Raw genomic sequence first — 18687 nt, 5'->3', positions numbered from 1 at the left:
CCAGTTGTAAGACACAGCTACCAAATTGTGTTACTAGAATATGAGACCCCCCTGCTGTTGAGTGTAGAATATTAAAATTGTAGCTTGTATGCTAATATGACAGTGAGGCATTGTGGGTTTAGCCCTTCATGCTGTCATGTCAGGAGTTTTCAGCTTGAAGAGGATTTTCAAGAATCGGTCCTTAAAAAAATTAATTTTAAAAATAGTACACTTTTGTATTAAGCACTGTAAAATCTGATACAAAATTTATGCTAAGGAGACCACTTAAAACCACTAAGGGTTTGTTATCTACATTTGCTATGGAAAGTGAAGACAATTACTTCTATGTAAAATACCAACTGAAAGAAGCAAAAAAAATAATACATTTTATACAACCCTTTATGTGAGCAGGACATTATTCTTCCCTTAAAATGCGTTTTAAAATGAAATGCATCAGGCATAATATGCAATCTACAAAGAAGAGTTACAGTGACCATGTAGTGAACATATTTTGTTATTATGCAAACTGGTACTTACTGGTCTGCACATTATCTGCACTGGTAGGTTTGATGATCCGATTTGCATCCTCGTGTAGAGCACCAAACCAGTCTTTTAATCGAGAAGCAAGACTTCTCATCTCCTTATCACTGCAGCCTATTAAAATGGAATAAAAGTAATTATTAGAATATGTCTATTTTCATAGAGATGTCTTGTTCTAATGTGTTTTCATGTTAACATCATCCTGCAGTTAGAATTGTTTCCATATAAGAAAAGTAGTTTTCCCTCTCGAAAACACCAACTTTATTACTCAAGGTCTGCAATAATCTGACATTTAAATGCTGCAGTTTGTTAGAACTGCTTGTTATTTTTTTATGTGAGCTAGGCATTATTATTAAAATCCAACATCTATCAGGCATAAAGCACCATTCACCCGGAGCAGTTATAATGACCATGCAGTGAACATACTGTATAATTATGCAAACAGGTATTTACTGGTTTGCACAGTTTTTGCAAGAAACAGTGAACACAGAATTTTTTGTTTCCAAAACAAATGTACTGCACTAATACTGTTTAGAAATTCTTTTACAACATCTTCATAAGAAACACCACTCTGACTCATCTGTTTGGATATGCAAACTAGAGTCAATGATCAGGCTAGATGGAGCACATACAGTTAAACAATAAAATTTTAATAAAAATGGAACAGTAATTGTACATGTATATTCATTTTTTGTGAGGCTAACACACACATGCATACACCAATATATATATATATATATATATATATATATATATATATATATATATATATATATATATATATATTTATATATAAAATGTGTGTGTGTGTGTGTGTGTGTGTGTGTGTGTGTGTGTGGTTCCTATCAGAACAATGAAAGTTCACAAGAGTGAACACTGAAAAACTGAAATGAGAACACTGAAAACCCAGAAGGTCGAACAGCAAAAAACTTGATTGTTTTTTTTTTTTTTTTTTTTTTTTTTTTATGGTTTCTTGACTTTCTGGGTTTTCATTGCTCTTGGTTCAGTCTTTTGATGTTCACTCTTGTCAGCTTTTGTCATTCTGATAAGGACCCATTTATATATATATATATATATATATATATATATATATATATAGGTTCATAGGTAGGTACTAGGCTATCTGCCCTAGGGCATTTATAAGCCTAGCCAGAGTGTGTCAGCTTTCGTCACCCCATTGATTAATTAACTGAGCCTCTGTCAAAAAGGGCCTATGAAGTGATCCCAGGGGTGTACCCATCCACTCGTCAAGGTTTCTCTTGAAGCGTGTTAGTGAGGGGCTCTGCCTAATGTAGTTAGGAATTTTGTTCCAAAGCATGGGGAGTCTCTGTGACAGGGATCTATCCCTTCAGCATGTTCTATTTATTTTTTTAGCCAGGTTTAGCTCACTAGAGTGAGTGCAGGGTTGCCAGACATCCCTATTTGGGCGGGACTGTCCCGAGATCAGCAGCCTGATCTCGAGTCCCGCCCTGCCGATTTAAATCCCGGCCAGCCTCCGCTTTGTTTGTTTTTTTTTTTTTTTTTTGATTGTCCCATATACCTGGCATACGGGCCAATCAAAAATTGCTAAACACGGAGCTTCTGGTGTTCCACATTAAACACGAGAAGCTCCGTGTTTAGCGATTTTTGATTGGCCCATATGCCGGTATACGGGCCAATCAAAAAAATGGTAAACACGGAGCTACTTGTGTTGAATGCGGAACTGCAATGCATTAAACACGAGAAGCTCCGTGTTTAGTGCAGAGCTACTGAGTGAGCTCAGTTCTTTAATGTGGAACTCTGTTCCGCATTAAAGACCTTTTTTTTTTTTTTTTTTGGTCTTCAGTTGCCAAAGACCTTTTTTTTTTTTTTCTTCACTTGCCGTGAGAGACCTTCTTCTTTTTTTTTTGTCCCTACCTGGGGTGCTGGAAATCTGGCAACCCTCAGCGAGTGGCTCACAGTGACTTGGATTTCTTTAGGTGGAGCATGTCCATCAATTCTGAGTTGGACGTGGCTTTGTAAGTCAGGCAGAGATCACATCTGAGTAAGTGATATGCGACTGAGTACAGCTGGAGTTTTTCCAGTCGGGCTGCATAGGACATATGTTTGAGGCCAGTAATCCTCTTGGTGAGGTACTTTTGTGGTCTTTCCAGCTGCTGTAAGTGTCTTGTGAGGTACATCCCAAATGGGGCATTGTACTCTATGATGGGTCTGATGAGTGACAAGTAGAGGGGCACTATAACCTCTCTATTTCTAAATGCGAACCCTTTAGTAATTAGATGGGCTATATAGAAGGATTTCCTAATGACTTTGGCAATATGATTGTCAAAGGAGAGATTACTCTATATTTTATTTATTTATTTTATTTTTATTTTTATTTTTATTTAACATTTGTTGACCGGGAAAGTCCGACTAGGTTCCACAGATCCTGTTTTCAGTGGAGGCCTGGGGAGAAATGCTCCAGAATATATACACATACACACACAATACATAATACATATTTATATATATTACATAAACGTGTATTTTCCCGGTTAGGGGTCGCCACAGCGGCACTCCGGTCCACTAATGATTGGCAGTAGAGTTTTATGTGCTGGCTTGCAGAGCCTAATGCACAACCTTCAACGAAGGAATGCCCATTCACGCATGTCGCCACACAGAAGATGCTCTAACTGAGAATCGAATGGGCAATGTCTAACTGTGAGGTGACAACGCTACCGCATCACCACCACAACAAACATAAACATGTATAAATGTGTGTGTGTGTGTATGTGTGTGTGTGTGTGTGTGTGTGTGTGTGTGTGTGTGTGTGTGTGTGTGTGTGTGTCCATACATGTATAATTGAACTACAGAGTGATTACCCAATTTCTCTAAATAGGCAAAGAAAATGACTTTTTTCTTTAACTTAGTTGTCACCAGGTGTACCATACTTCCATAGCCTCTCCTAGGCTCTATCCAACTCGTGTCTGAGGTTAATGAGGAAATTGTGGACACTGGTGTAACATAATACTGCTGACAGAGTATGTCATAATCCCACCATCCAGTGGCAGTCTTGCAAGCAGAGCTATTGCTGCCTTTAGGAAGTGCATGCACGCTTAAATGCATGTGCAGCCTCCCAACCATGGAATACATCACATGCAGAGTGTAGCTTGTTAGGTTCTTAATGCTGCTATTGCAAAAAATCTAAGCTGACCCTCCCCCCCAGAATTGGTGAGACAAATTTACACAATCACTTCCATCTTCCCTCGCATGATTTTGCCAGTGTCCATCAGGGGCACAGTCTGGGCTTTGTACCTCTGTGGCAATGGGACAGGGAGTGAGAGAAGGATAATGATATTCAGTAGGATGATATTAATATTCATACTGTCATTGTAGGAATGCACAGAGAGGGATGAATAATGATATTAAGTAGGATGATATTAATATTCATACTGTCATTGTAGGAATGCACAGAGAGGGATGAATAATGATATTAAGTAGGATGATATTAATATTCATACTGTCATTGTAGGAATGCACAGAGAGGGATGGATAATGATATTAAGTAGGATGATATTAATATTCATACTGTCATTGTAGGAATGCACAGAGAGGGATGAATAATGATATTAAGTAGGATGATATTAATATTCATACTGTCATTGTAGGAATGCACAGAGAGGGATGAATAATGATATTAAGTAGGATGATATTAATATTCATACTGTCACTGTAGGAATGCACAGAGAGGGATGGATAATGATATTAAGTAGGATGATATTAATATTCATACTGTCATTGTAGGAATGCACAGAGAGGGATGGATAATGATATTAAGTAGGATGATATTAATATTTATAACGTCATTGTAGGAATGCACAGAGAGGGATGGATAATGATATTAAGTAGGATGATATTAATATTCATACTGTTATTCTAGGGATGCAGAGAGAGGGATGGATAATGATATTAAGTAGGATGATATTAATATTCATACTCCCCCTGATTCACTAATCTTTCATGCAGGACTAGCGTAGTCCTGCACGGAAGCACCCATGTAGGAGGATGACGGCAGTGCACCATGCATATTAATGGAGGCACGCTGCCTGACCTCCTAGGCTTACACGGAGTGTGTATGAGTACAGGGGCGTGTCTGAGAGAAGAGCTCTCAGAATAAACACGCCCCTGCAATGTAGAACAGCACAAAGTGGAATTAAATGAGTGAGACCGCTCATAGGTGTCTGCATATCCCCACCAACAGTCCCCCATGTGTACAAAAGCAACAGGACATAAAAATCAAAAGAAAAAAAACCCTTCATTTTTTTTAAACTCCGAGTACAGCTAACCGTAGGTGTGTGGGTGTGCCCATTGCTTAGCTACGGTTAAAGCAGCTTAAATAGCTGAAGAGGATAACAAGGAAGATATATGCAAGTAAAGCAGCACAGCAATAGTGTAGTGGGCAGAGCATTCGCCTCACGAGCAGGCATTCCCGGTTCGAGTCCTACTGCAGCACAGTCTATTTTACATGGCAAAGCATGGTGTAACCAATATTTGTATTGCAAAACACACTAAATAACATATACTTATGAACTGGAGTACTGTACTGCAGGAAAAGCACATGTGATGAGTCAGTATCATAATGATGGTGGTAGTAAGCAGGTGTAAGCACAGATAAGCAGTTGTAAGCATATGTAAGCACTAGTAAGCATGTTTAAGTGTGTTTGCATGGGGGTAAGCACTGCCTACACAGATTAAGCAAAGGAGAAACTAACTGGGTGTAAGACACTGTAAGCGGAAGTTAGAAGTGCTTATCTCCATGCAAATCCACGCAAACCCACATATAACTGCTTTAAAATACCTTAATCACTCTGTATCCAATGACTGGTGTTCTGCCCAGCAACAAAATAAGCTGCCTCTACAAGGCTTGATCGAACCCAAGACTATGCACACCATACACAACATGACTTACCGCTAAGCCATGCCAGATATGCATATATCTGAAGTTTTCAGAAGCATAACATCCAGCCAAGTCATGCAACAGTACAGAGAATGTATATCTACATCAAGATGTACGTGTGGATAAATATATTACTATCTAAATGGATACAACATAATATATATATATATATATATATATATATATATATATATATATATATATATATATATATATATATATATATATACGTATATATATATATATATATATATATGTATATATATATATATATATATGTTTATATATATACGTATATACATATATATATATATATATATATATATATATATATTACATATATATATATATATATATATATATATATATATATATATATAATGTAACTACATATATATATATATATATATATATTTACAAATATATGAACATATATACATGCAAATGTCGACACATCTCCACATATATATGTCAACACCTATATGTTCACATATACACAGTAAGTTACATATATGTACGCAGATATATATCTCCATAGGTATATATACAGACATAGTTAGAAATATGTCTACAGACATCTGTAAATAGCAATGGTAAATTAACAGAAACATATATGTCCACATGCATCATTAATGGGGTCGAGAGGCCCCAAGCAATATACGTCTCATATGGATTGGCATACCCCCCCAGCCAAACACGTCCGCCCTTGTGAGACATCCCAAAAATTGCTGGGTAATTGGAGTCCCATCCATACAATGACTCATCAAGGCAGGGCGTGTATGTACTCAAACTACAAGGTTGGGAAATCCTGATGACCCATGGGTCGAGACAATGTACGAGATGGGTCCCGAGAAGTGGAGAGTGGGCAGTGTGTAGTGGTGTGGTTAGACCCGACCTGCACCCAGAGAAAGGATGAGTGCTGTAAAGGAGGGGGGGATACTATGGGTATGAAATTATGGGTCGAGGCATGCAGGTGTTGGCTGGATCATTCAAATCGGACCGCCTCGTGGATGTAAGCAATAGTGTGAATTGGGCAGAGCTGTCACCTAACGAGCAACCATTCCCGGTATGAGTCCCACTGCAGCACAATCTATTTCACATGGCAAAGTACAGTATAACCAGATATGCTGTTGCAAAACCCACTAAATAACACCAAAGAACACATGGTCGCAACACACCACTGTAGGCATGTAAGCCATTCTAATTGGCATCACAACTTATTATTGTTGTCCTCACCCCTACCCAGGGGTGTGAGTGTCCAAATCTACCTCCAACTTCAGTGTATATGCACAGCTGTTGCTACAGAAGAAATGGCCAGCTGTGGACCTTCCCTTCAGCCTTCCTGCACATCCCTGGCTATTTCCCCTACTGTCTTTCCCTCTTTGTGCCCCTTTTCCACCACTTGTTCTATCAACGCTTTTTTATTTTCTTTAAAGGAAATTAGCACAGGGGTAAACAGGAGTAAGCACTTTTAAGCATTAGTAAGCAGCTTTGCACGGGTTTGCAAAATGGTAATCACTTCATACACAAAGTAAACAAGTTTGAGGCTAACCTGGTGTAACCAGATTTGGCAATTAGCATTGCTTACCATCATGCAAACTCGCGCAAACCCACTTACAACTGCTTAAAAGTGCCTTAATCACCCTGTATCCAACCACCCTTGTTCTGCCCTACAACAAAATAAACAGCCTCTGCAAGTCTCAAACCCAGGAGCCTGCACACTATAGTCAATGTGATTTACCACTAACCCATCGCAGATATACATAACACTGATGTTTTCACAAACATAGCATCCAGCCATAGCATTCATCAGTATGGGAAACGTATTGAGATATGCAGATGTCAGTGTGTGTGTCCATATATTTATAACTAAGTAGTTATATATCTCTCCCTCTCTATATTACATATGTATCTATCTATATATATGTATATATATGTATATATATATATATATATATATATATATATATATATATATGTGTGTGTGTGTGTATGTGTGTGTGTGTGTGTGTATATTTATTTATATATACTTATATATATATATATATATATATATATATATATATATATATATATATATATATATACATGCTTACATATAGGCATATACATATGGCATACATCCAACACCCACACACCTAGAGCCATAATTTCATACCCATGTTCCATCACCCCACCCCCATGCTCCTAGTCCACAGCAGTCCTCCTTTCTACAGGTTCCAGCCGAATCTATGTTCACCACTACACATTGCCCACTCTTGGGACACATCACGTAAGTTGTCTCAATGCATGGATCTTCCGGCTTCCCAAACATTTAGTCTGTGAACATATGTACCCTTCCTTGCTTACCTTTGAGGCATGGTATGTTATTCTGAAGACTCATTCTAGCAGAATTTTTGGGGTAGATCCACCAGGGACGAACATGCATTTGTTTCAAGATTAGACTTAGCAGGTTGAGACTGTTTCTCCCACTGGTATTATCCTGGCAGTAGTCTGGGAAGCAGTGCTGCGCAATGCTTAGCAATGCTTCATATTTGATTTACATGATATTTGCCTTTTGGCATTGATTTCCTCTTCATTACATGTTATAAATGTTGTCTTGCATCCTTGAGTCATGTGTACGTACGCTGTATGGGGTCCTGGGAACTTCAACACTTTATTACAATAACACCTCACATCTGGACTTACTGCAGTGCTACAGTTCACATATTTATGTTATGTAGCAGGTTATACAACATCACACTGTATATAAATCCATTGCGCATGTTCAGCTTGATTTTCCTATCGTGTGGATTTGTTTGTTGGAACCTCATTCTTACATAATGCTGTGATGGCTTAGTGGTTTACTACTGTAGTGTAGAAGGAGCTGGGTTCACATCCTGCAAAGGCTGGTTACTTTTATTTTTGGACAGAACAGCAGCTGGTGCATACAGAGTGATTAAAGAATTTTTAGGCAATTGTAAGCATGTTTGCACTGGTTTGTGCGAAGGTAAGCAATGCTAATCTCCAGTTACATATGCTTAGAGACAGTTGGCTTCAGCATTGCTTACCCTGTGTGTGCATTGCTTACCCCTACTTACACCTGCTTACTACTGCCTTATTCAGTATGACACTGACTCTTCACATCTGCATTTCTTGCGATACTCCAGTTTATATATATATATATATATATATATATATATATATATATATATATATGCTATTTAGTGGGTTTTGCAACAAAACTATTGATTATAACGTGCTTTGCCATGTAAAATAGACTGTGCTACAGTGGGACTCGAACCGGGAATGCCTACTCATTGGGCGGATGCTCTGCCCACTACAGTATTGCTGTTCTGCTTCATTGCATATTTCTACCATAATGTCATACCCATGGTTCCTTCCCCCAGCCCCCAAGCTCCACGTACACAGCATCCATCCATTCTCCAGTTGCTAGCCCAGCTATACCTCACCTCCACACATTGCCCACTCTTCACTTCCTGGTACTCCTCCAGTATTCTGTCTCATCCCAAGATTCTGCAGGCTCTTCATCCGTTTAGTCCATGTATGATTGTAATCTGATACTTGTGCAGATATCGATGTTACTCACAATTTTTGGTTTGTCTCACAAGGGACGGACCTGTTGTTGTGTCAAGATTAGACTTAGCTGGTCTACACTGTTTCTCCCACTGGTAGCATCCTGCTACAATGTCGACCCACATTGTCAACCAATATACAGATATCCTGCAGATGCAGGTTACTAGCTGTAGGTGTAGAGCACAAATATCTGCACTGGCATACAACCTGCCTGGAATGGAGTCACGCATGCAAAACAGACACTCATAATGGGCATGTTTACACACTAGAGAAGTGAAGGCCATGTCTGGAAACAACTGTGGACTATACACAGCAGTCAGTCACAGATGTCTGTGCAAACACTCCACATTACACACCAGTCAAGCCCTGCACACACAACGGATGAGAATATGCACATATATCCAAGGACAGCACACTATAAAAGAGGGTGGGAAGTCTCTGGGACAGGAATCTATCCCTCCAGAATGTTCTGTTTATTGTGGTGACAAGGTTTAGGTCCCTAGAGCATGTAGCTAATAGGGATTGGGATTTCCTTAAGTGAAGCATGTCCAAAAGCTCTGGGTTTGACATAGCTTTGTGTGTTAGGCAGAGATTGCCTCTGAGTAGGCGATATGTGACAGAGTAAAGCTGCAGTTTTTTGAGACAGTCTGCGTAGGGCATCTGTTTGATGCCAGTAATCCTCTTTGTGAGGTATTTCTGCAACCTTTCCAGTTATTGTAGATGTCTTGTGAGGTACATACCAAAAGGGGCATTGTACTCTGGGTCTAATGAGTGATGAGTAGAGGGGAACAATGACCTCTTTTTCCTGGATGAAAAACCTTTTGTGATGAGGTGTGCCATGTAGAAGGATTTCCTGACTACTGTGGTGATGTGATTATCAAAGGAGAGACTACTGTCCACCTGTGTCCCAAGGTCTCTTATCACGCTTTTGGTGTTAAGTAGACTACCGCCTATGTGGTAGTTCATGGGTACAGAGTTTTTACCAAAAGGGATGACAATGCACTTTTTGGCATTGAGCTTGAGGCCATGGCTTTGACACCAGGCATCTGTCTCAGCGAGGCCCTTTTTCAGGATGTCCACATCTTTTTTATGATTATGGCTCCTAGTTTGCAGTCATCTGTGAACTTCATTAGCCAATGACCTTCTGTGTTAGCCTGTATTTCAGAGAAGTAGATACCAAACAGGAGAGGACCCAAGACTGAACCCTATGGTACTCCACTTGTCACTGGTCTGAAGTTGGATTTGGAGTCTGCTACTTTTACAGTGTGGGTTCTGACAGTGAGCCAGTTGACAACCCATCTTGTGACATAGGGATTTATACCTAGTTTAGTGAGTTTATCTATAATTCCAGAGTGGGGGAGGGTGTCGAAAGCCTTGGCGAGATCTAGATAGGCTGTGTGAACCACCTTACCCTCATCTATGGCTTTGGCGACTTCTTCAAAGAAGTCTTTCAGGTTTAGGAGACATGATCTGCCTTTTACAAACCTGAACTGGGTGGGGTCCTGGGTTTGGAGATTACCAATGTCATTCTTTATAAGTTCCATGATGATACGTTCCATAGCCTTGCAGACCAGGCTCGTCAGGCTAATGGGCAGTAGTTTCTGGGGTCCGTGGTGGCTCCCCCTTTGTGGAGTGGGATAACTGTCGCTGTGCACCATTCAGTGGGCACATAACCTGAGGTGAGGCTATGATTGAACATGGTACTTAGGTGGGGTGCCAGTTTGATCTGTAGTTCATATAGAACACAGCCTGGGATGTTGTCAGGTTAGGGTTGGGAGAGAGGCCAAATGGTTAAGGTGTTACCCTTGCAAACACAAGATGAAGGGTTTGAGTCTCACTAGGGATAATTGGCTAGGCTTAAAATTGCATGCAAGGGCAGTTAGCCTAGTACTAATCTATGAACCTATGAACCCATGGATGATGTGTTCTTGGCTTTGGAGAATGTTATTTATCTGTGCAGCCATGATTACAGGTACTTTGCATTCTTCCAGTATAGAGATGGGCCCTTTAGGGGATGAGAGGGGGGTAAAGTTAGCACTGAACCTATCTGCCAGGATGTTGGCAATATCAGTTGGTTCTTTATATTTAGTGCCATTGTGCTGTAACTCAGAGCAGATCTGAATGTTGCCATTGAGATTCTTGGCATAGCTATAGAATGCTTTGTGGTTGTCTTTAGAGTCAGTGGCGATTTTGTTTTCATAACTTGCTTTGGAAGGATTTTATGAGGGATCTCAGCTTCTTACTGAGGCTGACCAGGAATTTTCTCCAATAATGGGATTTTACTCTTTTTTGCAACAGTTTCTTTCTTCTGTTGTAGAGTTTGTTTATGGCAGGAGACCACCAGATTGGCTTCCTTTTTTTGGAGGCTACCATCTTGATTCTGTTAAGGATTGCACGATCCATGCACTCGTGTAAGTGATAATAAAGTGCATTAGTAAAGGACTCAGCAGTCATACCTCTAATGTCCATCAGCATGGGTGTCGTGAAGTTTGCCACTTCTCTCCTAACAAGCGTGAAGTTGGCTTTGGAGAAATTTGTTACGGTGGCTTCCCTAATGGAGGTGCGGGAGGGATGTGGCTGCCTAGGGTGATTACCTTGTGGTCGGATCTGACCAATGAGGAATTGACCTTTGGTGTGGAGCACCGGTTGCCCATGTTGGTAATAACCAGGTCTAGGATATTGCTGCCCCTGGTGGGGGTGTGGATAAGTTGATCCAAGGCATTGGAATTTATGAATTCCAGAAAACGTTGAGCACAAAAGTTGGTACATGAGTAGTTTTCCCAGTTAATGGTGGGGTAGTTGAAATCGCCCATTACTGGGGTGTTAGGTTGTACCCTAATATTTGTCAGTGTATCAAGAAATGAGGAGTGGGAATCCTGGGACATGGTGGGGGATCTGTAGCAAGCTACAATTTGGATTGCGGTCTTGCCCAGAGTTAGTTGCACTTGGATAATCTCGGATGCATTATGCTGAGCAACTAGTCTGGAGGTGTGGATATCATTAATGAATATGGATACACCTCCTCCTTTAGTGTTTCGTTCCAGGTTAGGTGGCCAAAAGGTGTGGTATGAATTATAGCCTGGTAGTGCAGGGGTACACTCTGGAGCCTTGAATTAGGTCTCTGTCACTGCACAGATGTCGATGTTCTCCATTTTAAGGAGTGCCTCGAGTGAGTGCATTTTGAGGCTTAGACCTCTAGCATTGAGTAGCAATACCCTCGGATTCTGCTTGCTTGTACCTGTTACGGTGGTGAATTTGTCATTTGAACCTTGCCTAAAAAAGGCACTATAGGGGTGACTAAAGCCTTAGCCAGTATCCAGAATCCCAGAGACGATAGTTGCAGGCCATCTCTGGCAAAGCATTGTGGTTTGTCAGTTATGTCATCCCAGGCAGACAGATACAGGATCCCCTTAGAATGACACCAGAAGCTTAGCCAATTGTTGAAGTCAATCATTTTGTCCTTGTACTGTGGTATTATTCTGGGTGATGGCAGGATGCTACTCAGGGCTAGGGTCATACCTGCCTGGGCTACAAGATCAGATAGCTCCTCCATGTCCCTTTTCATGTAGTCCAGGGAGGTACATCTCAGGTCATTCACACAAACATGGATAATGACAGAGTCATATTTGTACTTGTTGTGGAGTGACCTGAGTGCATGCCTTATGTGACAGATCCTGGCACCTGACAGGCAGTTGACAGTAACTTTCTCCTTGTTTAGCCTGGTGAGTGGAACATCAGTGTGCCTGACTATAGAGTCACCTATGACTAACGTGTTGGGTTCATTGTTATGCCTTATGGGCTGTGATTGACTGGCACACTGAGTTTGTGGGCTATGTGTCATTTAGGTTGTGTTGGGGGTGGAGGTTGCTTATGTTTCTGCTTTGCAGGTCCCTGTTGCTTGGGCAGGTTTTTACTGAGAGCCACCGCAAATGTAGATGTGTGTTTTGTGTTATTATGTGTGTGTTTTGGTGGTGGAGGTTTTGAGGGACTATGTGCTGAGTGTGGTGTGGTGCAAGTGCTTACCTTCTCCTCTTGACTGTCTAGTCCAGTCTTGGGTGAAGAGAGCTTTGCTTCCAGTTTGGCTATATAAGTGCATCGCTCACAGGTTGTAGTCTTGGGTGGTAGGAGGAGAGGGTTGTCTGTGTACATGAGGTAATTGCTGCATTGCCCCAAGATGCCCAGATTCATCAGGTAGACAGGAGAAATCACTGGGAGCTGACACTTAGACATGCCTGGATAGGTGCTTATTTGTTAAGTACTAGAAACTGTTTTACTCTAGACAAGTGAGGAAAGTTGAGTGCTGTAGTAATTTGTAGCTTATTTAGTGCTTACAATGAGTTTGGAACAAGTGCTGAGCTCAACGAAACAGCCTTGAGTGCTGAAACTAAAAAAACTGGCTAGTTCTAAAAAACAAAATTAAGCTAGAAGGCTTCCCTCCAACACAAAAAGGCTTGGGAGCTCAGAAGCCCACAAATAGTCCTGGAAACAGCAAATCTGTATCCAGACTAGACTACCCACAGGAAACAAGCTTAGAATTTTTTTTTCTTTTTAAGTGGAAAGAGAGAAAGGAGAAGCAGAAGCTAAGTGGATTGGCCTTCTCAAATGTTCTCCCTGTATTAGCTAGAATGAGGTAATAACACTAGACTGCGTGGAGTATCCCAGATCAAATTTACAGTAGGGACGGGCAACTGCAAAGCCACCAACTATAAGAACAGCATACAAATAGGGAGGGAGGATGGGAAACAAACTGCAGAAATGTTTCTCACAGCAGAAAAGCAGTAATGAGCCTTTAAATGAAAGTTTTAAACAAATAAAGAAGCCTCTAAAGAAAGCTTTTAACTGCAAACAAGTTATCAGAATCAAACAACCCAAACAGATGCTTAATAAAAGTGGACAATTTCCAGTTAATACCTCACACACAGTGAAACTAGCTAGAAAAGTGCTATAAATAACTTGAAAAAATAAGCAAAAAAACAGGATACTTAATGTTATATATTATAGATCCGAGTTTGCTCAGTGTCCTTCCTTTGATTAGCTCAGTGTGAAATGGTGCTGTTGTGGCTGTGGGTCCCATGTCTGTAAAATTATCACCATGACAGGATGGCCATATCATGCTGTGGCCATACCTCCCAGGTATTCAGACTCATTGAGGTTATCCAGAGGCAGGGCTCATTATTCTGTTCAATAACCCTTCACAATTTGGTTTGCAAGCAGGTTTGTGGCCAGTATGTACAGGTTGGCCCACAGTTCATGCATCGGAACATGATGGATATACTACTGGGATTTGGCAACATGTCCTTGCATTTATGTTCTGTGGACTGTGTTTTGTCATTATGTGGGGGTCCATGGGGTAACATTCAGTGGCAGTACGGGTGTGACACAGATGTGTGACAGAGGACAGTGGGGCATTGGGTACTGATGCAGGCTATCTGTAGCAGGCCAGTGCATTTTGTCAGTTGTGCAGACCCAGGCTGCAAGGCAATGTATTGCCCTGGGTTGACAGGATAGGTGTGCAAGGTGGTGATGGCAATTGTTTCTGTCCTTATCAATCCATTGGTGTGGATGCCGGCACGGTGCATCATACAGCTATGGACTTCTTCAGCATGCTGCATTCTGTGAGTATTCACATAGTAATGTGGGGATCATATTGTACTCATTCTTAGCAACAGGGAGGTGGCCTGTGTGTTACCTGAGGCTGATGTTGGGCCGTTCTGGCTGCATGTGTGCTAGGGTAGCTACTTGCAACTGCCGCACAGGTGTATGTGGCCCTTTCCCCTTCTGTTTGGTAGTGGGTGGACACCAGCAGCTTCTACATACATCATACCTCTGCCTTTGTGGTCTGCCAGTGTTTGCTCACAGTACATCTTAATTCCCCATACTACACAACCAACTGATGTGCTGTGAACCTGTATGTACAAATGGAGGGTGTCCCCATTTCACTGTGATATGTTACACAGTCTCTCTCTACGGTACTTCCACCTGTGTACTATGTGTATGTCTGGGTCAACACTCATGCCATGTCCATCTTCCAGATGGTGACAGTTATGACATCTGTAGAAATCATATGGTCTACTGCTGCAACATGTCATACTGAGATGCCAGTCTGTTTGGCACTGCAGTTGTGTGGACTTGGCCCAGGCATCAGCAGTACTGACCACTGGACATCAGGACACACCATCCATGGCTATTTGCTGAACAATTGCACACAGCATTCCACTCAGAACTACCTAACACATAGAGCTCTGCCTATTGTATACATGCGACTATCCATCTTGCGGATTTGACCACTGCAGGTACTCAGTGCTCACTGTTATTACTCCCACACATGGATGCACTGTTATTACTCCTACACATGGATGCACTGTTATTACTCCCACACATGGATGCACTGTTATTACTCCTACACATGGATGCACTGTTATTACTCCTACACATGGATGCACTGTTATTACTCCCACACATGGATGCACTGTTATTACTCCTACACATGGATGCACTGTTATTACTCCCACACATGGATGCACTGCTATTACTCCTACACATGGATGCACTGTTATTACTCCTACACATGGATGCACTGTTATTACTCCCACACATGGATGCACTGTTATTGCTCCCACACATGGATGCACTGTTATTACTCCCACACATGGATGCTAATACATTTCTACATAGGGTTGGTAGGGGCACACATCACAACTGTGGACATGTCCTACAACCATCTGGTGGGTCAGGTACTCTGTTGGCTTCCGCACAACAACCTGACACTCAAATCTCTGCATATTGTACACATGCAACATTCCGTTATTATAATCGGGACAGCTCAGGTACTCTGTGCTCTGCTGTGTTACCCACACATAGATGCTACTGCTATACTACATAGCACACCTGACAATTGTAGACATTTCTGCTATACCCACCTGATATTTCAGGTACCATGTTGGCCTCTACGCATCAACCTGACACTCAGAGCTCTACATATTGTACACATGAAACAATCCATCCTTCTACTTTGGCAAGCACAGGTACACTGTGCTCACTGTTGTTACTCCTACACATGGATGCTAATACATGTCTACATAGGGTTTGGGGGGGGCACCTGCCAACTGTGGACATTTGCTTTGACCGCACTGGTATTTCTGGCAGTCTGTTGGCTTCATTTTAAATCTGTATTCTGACCTATCATGTGTACTACAGGCATATCAGTGTAGTACAGTTTATAAGTTTTATTGACCTACATTGCCATTTCAGACTTCCTACCCTTAATGAATGGCATCCCACTTCCTGACCTGTTATAATCTCTGTAGGTCTGGAGGGGGGGGGGTTGATCTCCATTGCCATACCTTGAGGACCTTAGCACAGCCTTTCCTTGTGCTCATCTACACCTGTCCTGCTGGCTGGGTGGGACTGTTGTTGGGTATGTCAACTTCCATGACATGCATGTGTGTGCCCTATGGACACACATTTGGGCCAGCACATGTCCTGCAGTGGGGTTTTTCACGTTGTCTGTTACTGCCTACTTTGTTGACACCAGTATCTGTTATGGTTTCACGCTGCTCATATAGCTGTCCACTATCTGCTGCCATCCCATTCAGCCACCCATTTCCCTTCTTTGCATGTTCACATCCATACCATTGATGCAACTAGCAAAACATACCACTGCATTCAGTGATTGATAGGAAACGTGACTTACCTTGCAGCTGTGCCAGTATTGAGTATAGTGCTGGAGGGCTGACTATGTCAAAAGCACACAGTACACTCCCTATACATGGTAAAGCACAGATGGTGTCCTTTTTGGCATCCCTTTTACTGTATGTGCAAGTCAGAGAGAGTTTCCACTCCCTGGGTTCCTACTGTGTCAGTGTGTGTACTACGCATTGCCTCTTTGCCAAAGCAAAGGCATACTGTGCACGCCTCCTTCTGCCTACAGGTGCAGGCTCAGGTTGTTCCTCCTCCTCTGAGTCACTCTGTGCCTGTGCTGGCCTTGGCAATGGTGGGGGGCTGTATGACCCTGCCCTGTGCTATTCCTTCTGCAGCTGCTTCTGCAGGATCATGTTGTGTACCATGGCACATACCATGAATATTTTTGTAAATGTAGCTGGAGAGTACTGCAAGGCTCCACCGGATGTGTCCAGGCACCGGAACCGTGACCTGAGCATCCTAAAAACACACTCTATTATGATTCTTGTCTGTGCATGTGCCTCATTATGGAGCTCTTGTTTGGACTTTTCTGATTGGTGTCATCAGCCACGGCTCCGGTGGTTAGGTATAGGGTTAGCATGCATTACTAATGTAGAGCAGGGGATATGGTATTGTTAGCTAACCCTAACCTGCCGCTGTCCTAACTCTAACAAGCAGATTACTTTACAAAAAGCCCTTCTCATAACACTATCATTATTTGGACAAATTTGAACAGAATGTGTTGCAAGATTAAAAGTAGTACATGCGATATGGAAACTGGTGTCCTTTTTCTATGTTCTTTGTGTTGCTATGTCATACTGTCGCTATAATGAATGCTTGATTTGTTTTGTCAATATTCTTTGTGTCAGTCATGAAAACCATTCATTATATAATCCATCATGCAGTATAATAGATATCACAATTTAGTAAGGTTTGTGTGGAACATGTAAGTGAGACAATATTAATACAAATGCAGTAATCACAAAGAATTACTGTAAAATGAGAAAGGCAGAAAATATCAGTATTTAGACAACATATTGTAATGTAACAGTATAAAATTCTCTTCTACTACCATGAAGTTAAAAATTAGTGGCATGTACTAAAATGTTTTGTTTGTTATATTTTTACTAGAGAAAACCTTGCTATATATACTAGATGGCGTACTGTCGGAGATGCAGAGCTACAAAGTAACTACTTTCACAGCTGTCTAGATAGCTAATGTGGAGGCTTTCCATACTCTGTGCTTAACTATTTTGGATATGAAGTCTATCCAATCTATACAAGGCATGATACGTTAAAGTGTACGGTACATAGGTGCTTCAGTATTTCAGAATGGACCCATTGAATACTGCTGGAATAATAACAAAGCATTCTAAATCCTGTACATTATTTTCTTTAACTGAATTTTGTGCTGTATGAAAATAAATCAGACACCTCATGATTAATCATGTGTCATGTAGTTGAAACGTATGTGATCGCAACTAAATGTTTACATCCCCAGGAGAATATAGTTACAGAACACTTGAAAGGTCACAGAGCACACATACACACACACACACACACACACACACACACACACACACACACACACACACACACACACACACGCGCACGCACGCGCACACACACACACACACACACACACACACACACACACACAAAAACAATGCAAAAGCCCTGACAGGAAAGACACCGGTCACAATAAACTACACACCTTGTGCCACACTTATTTCCTACTGTAATTAGGTATGGTTAGATGTGTTCCTTCATAAATAAATTTACATTGGGCACAGCTGCCACATTGGGTCATTCCCCTCTTCTGATCTTCTACAGTATAGCTAGTGGGTCTCTGCAAATATTGTTTTAAATTCCTGTCTCTTTTATAAACAATCAGGGGTTCATCACCCAAGGTCTCCTTCAATTCCATGGAGTCAAATACTATATCTCAGTTGTTACTCAAGACCTCTCTTACCTGCGATGTCATTCCATCAACACTA

The 18687-nt window shown here is 41.3% G+C and overlaps 1 protein-coding gene across 1 annotated transcript in view; it reads right to left on the bottom strand.

Moving 5' to 3' along the window:
* The window catches only part of SPOCK1 (SPARC (osteonectin), cwcv and kazal like domains proteoglycan 1), a 2429073-nt gene that overhangs the window by 359341 nt on the left and 2051045 nt on the right, over window positions 1-18687 (bottom strand). The window contains exon 6 of the mRNA XM_044069840.1: window positions 517-633. Coding sequence (XP_043925775.1) covers window positions 517-633 — 117 coding nt within the window. The remainder of the gene's footprint in view (window positions 1-516; window positions 634-18687) is intronic.

The sequence above is a fragment of the Protopterus annectens genome, chromosome 4.part0 (genome assembly GCF_019279795.1).
Source record: "Protopterus annectens isolate FY-2018-M chromosome 4.part0, PAN1.0, whole genome shotgun sequence".
NCBI lineage: Eukaryota > Metazoa > Chordata > Ceratodontiformes > Protopteridae > Protopterus > Protopterus annectens.
The sequence above is the reverse complement of the archived record's forward strand: the minus strand, read 5'-3'. Positions and strand labels throughout refer to the sequence as shown.